This window comes from Chlorocebus sabaeus, chromosome 24, assembly GCF_047675955.1.
Source record: "Chlorocebus sabaeus isolate Y175 chromosome 24, mChlSab1.0.hap1, whole genome shotgun sequence".
In the NCBI taxonomy this organism is placed as follows: Eukaryota; Metazoa; Chordata; class Mammalia; order Primates; family Cercopithecidae; genus Chlorocebus; species Chlorocebus sabaeus.
Window position 1 is genome coordinate 49,419,298 of NC_132927.1, and position 12,456 is coordinate 49,431,753.

Sequence of the window (12,456 nt, forward strand, 5' to 3'; positions counted from 1 at the left end):
CGGATGTAAATTTTGCAGATGGTAGTGATGAGTGCTACTTTCTCATTTGTATTCCCACTAAATTTTGTGTTCTATTGGTACTCATCATATGTTAATAATTTCTTTTTTTTTTGAGATGGAGTCTTGCTCTCTTGCCCAGGCTGGAGTGCATGATCTCAGCTCACTGCAACCTCCGCCTCCCAGGTTCAAGGATTCTCCTGCCTCAGCCTCCTGAGTTATCTGGGATTACAGGAGAGTGCCACCAGGCCGAGCTAATTTTTCTATTTTTAGTAGAGACCGGTTTCACCACATTGGTCAGTCTGGTCTCGAACTCCTGACCTCATGATCTGCCTGCCTCGGCCTCCCAAAGTGCTGGGATTACAGGCGTGAGCCACTGCGCCAGGCCGTTAATCATTTTTTTCTTTTCTTTTTTTTTGAGGCAGAGTCTTGCTGCGTTGCCCAGGCTGGAGTGCAGGATGCTATCTCAGCTAACTGCAACTTCCGCCTCCCGGGTTCAAGCGATTCAAGCGATTCTCCTGCCTCAGCCTCCCAAGTAGCTGGGATTACAGGGGCCTGCCTCCACCTGCTTATATTTGTATTTTCAGTAGAGACAGGGTTTCGCCATGTTGGCCAGGCTGGCCTCGAACTCCTAACCTCAGGTGATCCACCCGCCTCAGCCTCCCAAAGTGCTGGGATTACAGGCGTGAGCCACTGCGCCTGGCCGGTAATTATTTCCTTCACTCAACAAATATTTATTGAGCGCTTGCTATGTACCGGGACCTGTTATTGCACAAAACCGGCAATCCATGCATTGCTTACATTCACATTCTAGTGGGGGTAGTGACGGACCATAAAATCAGTTAGAAAAATGTATGTTATGATAGATGGTTATGAGTACTTTAGAGTAAAATTAAGTAGGAGAGGCAGGCAGGAAGTGTGTAGGTATGTTTCAATTTTATATTAGGGTGGTCAGAGTTTGTCATCTATTTCACCTGGTTCACAGTTCCTGCAGGACAGGAACAAATGTCACTTCCATTTGCCTTCATACTTCCAGCACTTAGCACAGCACCAGGAACTCAGGGAGGCAATAACTTTATACTGAATACGTTTTATGCCTTCCTAGAAGCAAGCAGTTGAGAAAGGCGTATAACTAGATATTGCCTATAAGGTCCACAATTGGAATAACGTAATCATTTATGATTAATTTAATTTATTTTCATTAACTTAAACTAAGTTCTTTCAGCACGTTTAGATTACAGAACGAAAGCTGTGTTAACTAGTATTACAGGACTTTACACGTTTTTCCAAACATCTTCTAGCCACCTCTGGCCCTACAACTACCCATAAGCTTTTGCTTTTCAAAAAGCCTCCACGCCGTTGCCAATTATTTCTTGATCTCGAGTAGTTGTTATAACAACATTTGGGGTTTAACACTGAGATTGCGTATAGGGCCCAGTTATCAGTTCCTCGAACCTCCAGGAATCACAAAGCAAGGTTCTACACCCCGAAAAACTACGAAAGGTGAGAAATCCTCTAACACTCCTCGCGCCGTGCCCCCCCGGAATCATGACCTCAAGATGGCGTCCCGTAGTCGTAAGATTCAGTCGGCTCCAATCAAACATGGCAGTGTAGGTCATAATTTACAGTTCGGGCCTTTCTAGTAGCTGCTAGACGCTGCTTCTCTATGGTTATTCGTCTCGGCTTGGTGAGTCAGAGTCAACAGGGGAGACGATCTATATACGTTCTTCTCTATGGTTCCGCACTCCACGCCCCCGGCGCAGTGCACGCCGGGCAAGAGGAAGACCTCCAGCAGCTCCCCGCGCAGCGCGGCTGTATTTGCGGCCTGTGAGAGTAGGCGCTTCGGACTTCTGTCTCCCTGGCGAGCAGCGGGCAGAAATCTCGAACAAGTGGAGCGCACTCGTAACCTGGATCCTAGAAGGCTGCGAAGGCAGTACCGTTTCTTCAGCGGCGGGTGAGTTTGTGTCCCTGAACGCGTGTGGAAACGGGAGACCGGGTGCCTCAGCTGGTGGAGGAGGAAAAGCTGGGGTGGCTGCGAAAGCGCCAGGGTGGGGTAGAGATAAGGGGGGGGCGCGGAGGCGGGGGTGGGGGAGGGGTCGGCACGAGGCTTGGTTTCTCCTCTTCTCTAAGGCCTGGAAGACCTGTGGGCCCAGCCGGAGCCCGTGGAGGCCAGACCTATGACTTGAGCTTTCCGTCTTGCATTGTCGTCCGCTTTCCCTTTCCCTTCCACGTTCCGCCGCGCAGTGAATCGTCTCTGCCCCTCCTGGGCTCCACGTTAGACCCAAAACGATCGGTCTGCCCCTGGGGAGCTCTTCCCTGAGCCCCCTTGCTTACCGGAGCCCCGCAGTAGGTTTTCGGGCCTGGGGCACTGGCCCCAGCAGTTGCCTTGATTTGTTAGCCTCCACCCACCCTTTTTAGCGAGGTGCTGGCCACCAACGGATATCTTTCCCTTCCTCTTTGGCCATCTAGAGCCCGCCACCAAGCGAACTGGGCCCCACCCCCTTGGAATTGAGCTAATACCTACCTTTTTAGCACTCTCCTGGCTTGCTTAAGATGGTCATGAATTTTGCCATCCTGCCTCCTTTGAGCATTGGAGGGTGCAGTAAACTGTGTATCACCATTCATTCTAGGCGATTACTAAGCTCCACGTTAAAATGTTACTTTCTCATTTTTCTTTGGTCGTCAATCATGCTTTTAAATACAGTTTTCCGGAATAGACGTAGGACTATGAAGATTTTTCGGAAGTTATGTAATATGGATTTGTATTGCCATGGAAATGCCATTTTGATACTGGGCAGAGTGGAGCCAAGAGAAGGGAAGAGATTGGACCTCTGTTGCACCCTACTGCTGTATTAGTGTGAAGTATTGTGTATTAGGCCGTGGGCAGTAATGTATAAACAATTTTTGTATTGTCTTTGGAGCTTTTAATTTTTTTAAAGGCCGTTTCCAAAAACGTTCAGAGGACTTTAAAGGGATTAAATTGATCGTAAGTTATTCATGATTCACGTGAATCTTACACTATTCTAATTCATTTAACTTAAAGCCTTGGTTTTTCTTTTCGTTTTTTCTTTTTAAGCTTTGGTTTTTGTTCCTCTGTAAAATGAATTGATAGTAGTATCTATACGTTATTGGGGTTGGAGATTGAGAAAAACGTATGTAAAATCCTTCGTGCGATATCCAGGTAACACATAGTAAGCATTTAAATCTGTATTGACATAATTTTTTATTTAAGAATTTTCAATAAAATGTAAGAGTCCAACCCTGATTCTTGAATTTTTGTTTGTTTGTTTGTTTGTTTTTTGAGACGGAGTCTCGCTATGTTGCCCAGGCTGGAGTGCAGTGGCGCGATCTCGGCTCACTGCAACCTCCGCCTCGCGGGTTCAAGCGATTCTCCTGCCTCAGCCTCCTGAGTAACTGGGACTACAGGCGCGCGCCCCCACGCCTGGCTAATTTTTGTATTTTTAATAGAGACTGAGGTTTCACTTTGTTGGCCAGGATGGTCTCGATTTCCTGACCTTGTGATCCGCCCGCCTTGGTCTTCCAAAGTGCTGGGATTACAGGCGCGAACCACCGTGCCTGGCCTTCTGAATGTATTTTTAAAGTAAAACTAGTCCATGTTAACATTGGGTAACTACTTCAGACCTAACAGGAATTTGGAATTTTCAAGTTATGTTTTTGTCCACAGACAAATTAGCAGTTTAGTTTTCTTATTTACACATGATTTAGTGAAAAATTAAATTATTTTATAGCTTTGGAAGCAAAGGAATCATTTATGAATCTTAACATCTTGCTTTAGAGATTTCTTGATTGACTTTTCAAACACTACCACTGCGATTCACAAAAGGGATTTTTGATTCTTCTTAAATAGCTTTTCTACCTTTTTTTGAAATTTGAAAGTTGTTGAAACTAAAGGAAGAACAAAATTCCACTACCCAGAATTATTGGTATTGGCTTTTAACTTTTTATAGAGACATAATTTCAAATTTACAAAAAAAGTTGCGAGAATAGTACAAAAGAAATCTCAGATATCTTTCACCAGATTCCTCAAATGTTAACATTTTGCCAATTTGCTTTATCCTTCTCTTCTCTTCATAGGTTTCTTCTGAAATGTTTTGCTAGTAAGTTGCAGATGTGATGCCCCCAACCCATAAATACTTGTGTATTTCCTAAAAATTAGGACTAGTCTTATGTAACAACAGTACAACAATCAAAATCAAGAAACATTGATAAAATACCTAATCTACAGTTCTTAGATTTTGCCGATTTTTCTGAGTTGGTATACTTTTTTTTGTTTGTTTTTTTCTTGAGACGAAGTCTCTGGCTCTGTTGCCCAGGCTGGAGCGCAGTGGCGCCATCTCCACTCACTGCAAGCTCCGCCTCCCAGGTTCACGCCATTCTCCTGCCTCAGCCTCCCGTGTAGCTGGGACTACAGGCGCCCGCCACTGTGCCCGGCTAATTTTTGTATTTTTAGTAGAGACGGGGTTTCACCGTGTTAGCCAGGATGGTCTCGATCTCTTGACCTCGTGATCTGCCCGTCTCGGCCTCCCAAAGTGCTGGGATTACAGGCGTGAGCCACCGCGCCCGGCCACCCTTTTTTTTTTTTTGGAGGTGGAGAGCCTCGCTCTGTCGCCCAGGCTGGAGTGTAGTGGCGCGATCTTACCTCACTGTAACCTCTGCCTCCCGGGTTCAAGCAATTCTTTTGCCTCATCCTCCATAGAAGCTGGAATTATAGGCACCCGCCACCATGCCTGGCTAATTTTTGTATATTTAGTAGCGACGGGGTTTGACCATGTTGTCCAGGCTGGTCTTGGAACTTCTGACCTCATGTGATCTGTGTGCCTTGGCCTCCCAAATTGTTGGGATTACAAGTGTGAGCTCATCGCACTCGGCCGATATACTGTTTTTAAAATGGCAACTATGGGCCGGGCGCGGTGGCTCAAGCCTGTAATCCCAGCACTTTGGGAGGCCGAGACGGGCAGATCACGAGGTCAGGAAATCGAGACCATCCTGGCCACCACGGTGAAACCCCGTCTCTACTAAAAAAAATACAAAAACTAGCTGGGCGACGTGGCGGGCGCCTGTAGTCCCAGCTACTCAGGAGGCCGAGGTCGGAGAATGGCGTAAATCCGGGAGGCGGAGCTTGCAGTGAGCTGAGATCCGGCCACTGCACTCCAGCCTGGGTAGCAGAGCGAGACTCTGTCTCCAAAAAAAAAAAAAAAAAAAGGCAACTATGTGAACTATATTGACAGAAAATTCACCTGTAAATGCACAATTCAGTGATTTTTGGTAAATATACAAAGTTATGCATCCATTACCCCAAAAGGATTCCTTCTTCTGTTTTCAAGTCACCCTGTTCCACCCCAGTTTCAGGCAAGCACTCATTTTTCTCTGTAGATAGTAGTAGATAGTGCTACTTTTTTGTTTGGTTTGGTTTTTGAGATGGGGTCTCTCTCACCCAGGTTGGAGTGCGGTGCTACGATCTCAGCTCACTGCAACTTCTGCATTTCAGGCTTAAGCAATCCTTCCACCCCAGCCTCCCGAGTAGCTGGGACCACAGGTGCATGCCACCATGCCTGGCTAGTGTTTTGTATTTTTGGCAGAGATGGGGTTTCACCATGTTGCCCAGGCTGGTCTGGAACTCAGGCTCAAAGGATCCACCTGCCTCATCCTCCCAAAGTGCTAGGATTACAGGTATGAGCCACTGCGCCCAGCCTTGCTTTTGTTTTTAAAAAGATGGATTCTTCATGTATTGCTTAGGCTGGAGTGCAGTGGCTATTCACAGGCGTAATCCCACTACTGATCAGTTTGGGAGTTTTGCCCGTCTCTGTTGGCAACCTGGTGGTTCTCTCTCATCCCAGGAGGTCACCATGTTATTGCTGAATGAACTTAGCATGAACACCTCATCGGTAGTGTGCTGCATCCCAGAACTCCAGGGCTCAGGCGATCCTCCTGCGTAGCTGTAACTATAAGCATGCACAGGAGTGTTGCCCTTTAATCATTGAAATTGTAAAACAACAAAGTGGCAATGTCAGAAAAAGATCAACTTTTTTGGAGATTTCAAAACAATTGAGTATTTTCATACTTCTGAAAAGCTTTGCTGTAAAAGTAGTTTTTCTGTTAAGCATTTCCCATTCTTCTTTGGGCATAAAACACTTTTTTTTTTCCCTAGGAATAATTCCTGCAGACCTGACACATAATTGGAAGTAGATATTGAATGAATGAGTGAGTTGTATGTGAATATTCACTGAGAGGAATCTCAGTTCAGTCTTAGCATTTTAGAAATTTAGCACATAGTGTACTGATGGAGCTAGTCTAAAATTATCTATCCTGGGAGAAATAATTTTGTTTCTATCTGGGTAAGTCTACAATAGGGGAATGCTTATTAGCAGTATTTTACTATATTTTGGATACTTGCAGTATTCTTAAGAGTGCAGAAAAAAGAATAGTCTGAAAGATTTAAAGAGAAAAAAGTGAAAAAAAGAAAAACTGAGTGCATGCATATGTTGAGTACTAGAGATAAGTCTTCAGGGTTTGTTTTTGGACCAAATTTCTTGAGATAAAATTTGCACACAATAAAATGCATCTGTTTTAATTTCAGTGAGTTTCAACAGATGCATATACCTGTGTGACCACCACCACACTAGAGATAGGAAACACTTCCATCATAGGTTTCTGTTATTTTATTTAATTTTTGGGAGGCCTTGCTCTGTCACCCAGGCTGGAGTGCAGTGGTGTGATCTTGGCTCATTGCAACCTCCACCTCCCGGGCTCAAGCGATTCTCCCATCTCAGCCTCCTGAGTATCTGGGACCATAGTGCGTGCTACCACACCTGGCTAATTTTTTGTATTTTTGGTAGAGATGCGGTTTCACCATGTTGCCCAGGCTGGTCTTGAACTCCTGAGCTCAAGTGATCCACCTGCCTTGGCTTCCCAGAGTGCCGGGATTACAGGCATGAGCCACTGCACCTGGCCCAGGTTCCTATTGTTATTATCATGAGCTATAAAGTTTCATACTTAGCAGGAAAAGGTGCTTTGAACCTTCTAAAAGTGAGATACTTTCAATATTTTAAAAAATACTATAGAAATGATTTCAGTGCCATAAGATAACTGCATTTCTCTCTCTTAAATCCCACCTATTATATAATCCCTCAGCAAATCCTATTGGCTGCCTTCAAAATATATCCAGGATCCAACAACTTGATAACGCTTTTACCACTACCACCTGTTCCAGGCCACCATCTCTCCAGGCTACTGTCTCTTATGTGGATTATTGTGCCAGTCTCTTTCTTCTATCCTGTTCCCTTCCAGGCTTAACACAGTGGCCAGTGATAATGTTAAAATATGACAAGTCAAAAACTCTTCAAGGCCGGTCGCGGTGACTCAAGCCGGTAATCCCAGCACTTTGGGAGGCCGAGACGGGTGGATCGATCACGAGGTCAGGAGATCGAGACCATCCTGGCTAACACGGTGAAACCCTGTCTCTACTAAAAAATACAAAAAAATAGCCGGGCGAGGTGGCGGGCGCCTGTCTGTACTGAGAGTTATATGTTTTGCCATGTGAAACTGATTGAGAACTAACTTTTATAATCATAAGCAAAGCTTATCTGTTGTTACCTATGCATGTTAAACAAAATAAATCATAATACATTGAAAGTTGGTATGTACTTTGCAGAAAAATAAATTAGGGAAGAGAGCTACAGAGTAGTTTATTTTAAATACAGTGATTAGGTCTCAGCAGGAAGGTGAGGATTAGAATAAAGATTTAAAAGAGGCAGAGGCAGGAAGCCCTATTCATATCTGGGAGAAAGAGACTTCTAAGCAAAGGAAAAGACAAATACAAAGAGGCTGAAGCAGGAATGGTGTGTTTGAGGGAGGAACAGCAAGGCCAACAGTATGACTGGAGCAGAATAAATGAAGAAAATCAGAAATAAATACTGAGTGTTACGTGTAGAGTGTAGGGCACACTGTAAACATTTCAGTTTTAACTCTGAATGAGTTGAAAATCATTTGAAGAGGTTTTTTTTTTTTTTTTTTGAGATGGAGTCTTGCTCTGTCACTCAGGCTGGAGTGCAGTGGCCGGATCTCGGCTCACCGCAAGCTCCGCCTCCTGGGTGTATGCCATTCTCCTGCCTCAGCCTTCTGAGTAGGTGGGACTACAGGCGCCTGCCACCACGCCTGGCTGATTTTTGTATTTTTAATAGAGACAGGGTTTCACTGTGTTGGCCAGGCTGGCCTCGAACTCCTGACCTTGTGATCTGCTCGCCTCGGCCTCCCAAAGTGCTGGGATTACAGGCGTGAGCCACTGCACCCCAGAGAGGCATATCCATAAATTAAAGGAATATTAAATATTAAAGGAATATCCATAAAAATTAAATATTAAATATTTATTAAATATTTAAATATTAAAGGAATATCCATAAAAATTAGCCATTAACTGGTATTTTTGCCTTCACCTTTGAAGTCCAGCCTATCAACAAGCAAGTTTTGGCAGCTCCAAATAACGGGAAATATGTTATGGAAAAATTTGAAGTGAATAGAATGAGTATATTGGCATAAACAAAAATTAAATATATTTGGTTAACTCTGCAGAATGAATTACACATTTAAAAACCATAAAATATAACTTAAAATACCAGGAATATAGAGTTTTACTTTTTTTTTTTTTTTGATTTTTTTAGACGGAATCTTACTCTGTCGCTCAGGCTGGAGTGCAGTGGTGTGACCTTGGCTCACTGCAACATCTGCCTCCCAGGTTCAAGCAATTCTCCTGCCTCACCCTCCAGAGTAGTTGGGATTACAGGTGGGCACCACCACACCTGGCTAATTTTTTTGTTGGTTTGTTTGTTTGTTTGAGACGGAGTCTTGCTGCGTCACCTAGGCTGGAGTGCAGCGGCACGATCTTGGCTCACTTCAATCTCTGCCTCCCGATTCAAGTGATCTCCTGCCTTTGCCTCTTGAGTAGCTGGGATTACAGGTACCCGCCACCACACCCAACTAGTTTTTGTATTTTAGTAGAGACGGGGTTTCACCATGTTGGCCAGGCTGGTCTTGGACTCCTGACCTCAAGTGATCTGTCTGCCTTGGCCTCCCAAAGTGCTGGGATTATAGGGGTGAGCCACTGCACCCGGCTAATTTTTTCTGTTTTTTTTTCAGCTGAGACTTGCTCTGTCACCAAGGTGGAGTGCAGTGGTGCAGTCTTGGCTCATTGCAACCCCTGCTGCCCGGGTTCAAGCGATTCCCCTGCCTCAGGCTCCTGAGTAGATGGAACTACAGGTGCATGCTGCCATGCCCAGATAATTTTTTGTATTAGAGACGGGGTTTTGCCATGTTGGCCAGGATGGTCTCCATCTCCTGACCTTGTGATCTGCCTGTCTCAGCCTCCCAAAGTGCTGGGATTACAGGCGTGAGCCACCTCACCCAGCCCAATTTTTGTATTTTCGGTGGAGATGGGGTTTTACCATGTTGGCCAGGCTGGTCTCGAACTCCTGACCTCCAGTGATCTGCCCACCTCGGCCTCCCAAAGTGCTGGGATTCCAGGCGTGAGCCACTGTCCCTGGCCGAGAGTTCTGCTTACTTATTAAGCATTATTTATATCTAATAGTGGAGGGAAAGCGGTTCTAAAGATGAATTCATGGCCCAGTCTTGTAACCATTGTGAGGCTAGGCACTGGGCCATTGCTAGGATATGGTATGCGGCATGAGATAGTATAATAAATTTGTTTATTGAAGTTCTCAGAGTTTTGTTTACTGATTTATTCATTAATCAGTTTATTCAACAGGTATGAAAACCAACTACCCTAAGAAAGCGCTGAGATAGGCTATTATAATGTTCATAGAAGAGCTTCTGTAAGTAGGACAGTAGTCCTTTCTGTTTTAAAAAGAGGTACAACCCCCAGTTTGGTTTTGGTCAAAGAGTTTTATAGAAAGTTTATTTTAAAACTCAACACATTTACAGTCTTGCAATCTTGTGTTTTTCCTTTGTTAATATGTACTTAGAACCTACCTACTGTTTAAAAAGTTTCTAGTACCTCATTTGCCAAGTATATTAAATCCTCCTAGGGGCTGGGCGCGGTGGCTTATGCCTGTAATCCAAGCACTTTGGAAGGCCAAGGCCGATCACTTGAGGCCAGGAGTTTGAGACCAGCCTGGCCAAACATGGTGAAACCCCATCTCTACTAAAAATACAAAAATTAACTGAGCTTGGTAGCATGCACCTGGTGGTGTGCACACGTAATCCCAGCTAGGCTGAGGCAGGAGAATCGCTTGAACCCGACAGGCGGAGGTTTCAGTGAGCCCAGATGGTGCCTCTGCACTCCAGCCTGGGCGACAGAGCAAGACTCCAGCTAAGAAAAAAATTCATCCTAGGGATTCTTTTACCTATAAAGTTTTCTTTTTTTTTTTTTTTTTTTTTTTTTTTTTTGAGACGGAGTCTCGCTCTGTCGCCCAGGCTGGAGTGCAGTGGCCGGATCTCGGCTCACTACAAGCTCCGCCTACCGGGTTTACGCCATTCTCCTGCCTCAGCCTCCCGAGTAGCTGGGACTACAGGCACCCACCACCTCGCCCGGCTAGTTTTTTTTGTATTTTTTAGTAGAGATGGGGTTTCACCGTGTTAGCCAGGATGGTCTCGATCTCCTGACCTTGTGATCCGCCCGTCTCGGCCTCCCAAAGTGCTGGGATTACAGGCTTGAGCCACCGCGCCCAGCCAACCTATAAAGTTTTCTAAATATTTTAAGTATATTGTGTTTTCTGAAGTTGAAGTTTAGTTTTATTGCATATGATATCCTGAGGAAGTAGAGCTGTGAGCATGTAGGTCATGCTTTTCTATTTTTAAAGAAATGTCTAGTAAATAGGTAAACAGATACTGAACTTCATTAGTCATGAAGGAAATGTAAATTGCAGTAAGAGTGTATTTTACTTATAAAATGATAATTTTGACACTGATCTATTCTAACATTGATGAGGATATGAGGAAAGGGCATACACATATTCTGGTGTGGGATTATACATTTGTATGCTAGTTTCCAGGAATGCTTTTGGAGGTAAAATTTGAATACATAATAGTTTTTTTTTTTTTTTGAGATGGAGTCTTGCTCTGTTTCGCAGGTTGGAGTGCAATGGTGCCATCTCGGCTCACTGCAGCCTCCGCCTCCCAGATTCAAGCGATTCTCCTGCCTCAGCCTCCCAAGTAGCTGGGACTACAGGCACCTGCCACCACACCCAGCTAATCAGATACATATAGTTCTGACCTGTATTAGAGAATTACCTGTACAGATGCATACAGTTATATGTCTGTTATCTCCAGGAACGTGCAGCATTATTTGTGACAACTGAAAGTGGAGCCAAGCCAGCTGTTAATGTTGGTTGAATAAATATGTCCGTATTATAATAATTTACTGCATTGTTATTATGTTATTATTTTTGAGACAGTCTTCCTCTGTTGCCAGGCTGGAGTGCAGTGGCGTGATCTCAGCTCACTGCAGCCTCTGCCTCCTGGGTTCAAGCGATTCTCCTGCCTTAGCCTCCCAAGTAGCTGGGACTACAGGCATGCGCCACTACGCCTGGCTAATTTTTGTATTTTTTTCATCTTTTATTGCCTATATTTTGTTTTTCTATGTATCATTAATTCTTAAAAATTAAGCTTTTGAATGTCATTGGATATTTATTAGGCTTCAAAGATCTTGATGGAGAAGTCTTAGTTGACTGCCAGTTTCTTAAGCTGGCTGTAAGGCTGGGGTGCAGCGCACACTGGTTTAGCGTGAGCAGTGATCACTAAGCACATGAGCCACAGCCACCCCAGCTTTACCTCATTCACAGGCAGAACTGGAAGGTTGGTCCTGGATGGCTGCTTGGTCCTGGATGCTTTTAGTGGTCTCTTGATTGTGGAAAGCCTTGTTTTGGAACAAATGTTTCCATTGATACAGATGAGAAATGCCTCTTTAATATTTTTATAAACCATTTAGAACCCAATAGATTTGGTTTGTGAGTCACTCTCTTCTGAGTACCAAAGGATTTCATGGAAGGTGCGCCTTTTCGTCTTGGCAATGAGCAGCATTTAATGGAGAGACGGTGCTTGTATTTGATTTTTTTTTTTTTTTTTTTGGTTCATTTACAGAATCTGAGACTTATTCAAACCACCAGCTGTATTATCAGGAAGGAACAAATCCAAGTTTTGACATATTGTCAGTGTGCTGCATGTTGTATTTTCAAATTCCTTAAGTGGTTTCAACGTTAGATGACCAGTTCTTTGGCCCTGATGTGGTTTTGACAATGTACGTACGGTAGATCTGACCATAGCTCTGAAAAGTCTGGCTGGCATTACCACATCCCAAGCTCTCTGCCTGAAGAGAAGGAAGCGCCAGGCTTGCACACTTACTCGACTGGACTGCAGGGAAAGAGCTGCAGCACCAGCCTCTCACTACTGCAGCCACCCTCTCTCCTAATTTTTGTATTTTTAGTAGAG

General features: G+C 44.3%; 2 protein-coding genes and 1 pseudogene across 3 annotated transcripts in view; 1 reads left to right on the plus strand and 2 right to left on the minus strand.

Annotated features, from left to right (window-relative positions):
- LOC103229906 (heat shock cognate 71 kDa protein-like) overlaps window positions 1-6,660 on the minus strand; it is a 49,791-nt gene extending 43,131 nt beyond the window's left edge. Inside the window, 2 exon segments of the mRNA XM_073010812.1 lie at window positions 1,743-2,002; window positions 6,619-6,660. Coding sequence (XP_072866913.1) covers window positions 1,743-2,002; window positions 6,619-6,660 — 302 coding nt within the window.
- Window positions 1,801-12,456, plus strand: part of RBM25 (RNA binding motif protein 25) — a 66,608-nt gene continuing 55,952 nt past the window's right edge. The window contains exons 1-2 of one of the 2 annotated variants that reach the window (XM_037984215.2): window positions 1,806-1,951; window positions 8,676-8,797. The gene's annotated coding sequence lies outside the window, so the exon portion shown is untranslated. Of the gene's footprint in view, window positions 1,952-8,675; window positions 8,798-12,456 lie in introns of both variants that reach the window. The other variant, XM_007987190.3, reaches the window with a different exon arrangement.
- On the minus strand, window positions 11,340-12,312 carry LOC119618998 (required for meiotic nuclear division protein 1 homolog pseudogene; annotated as a pseudogene).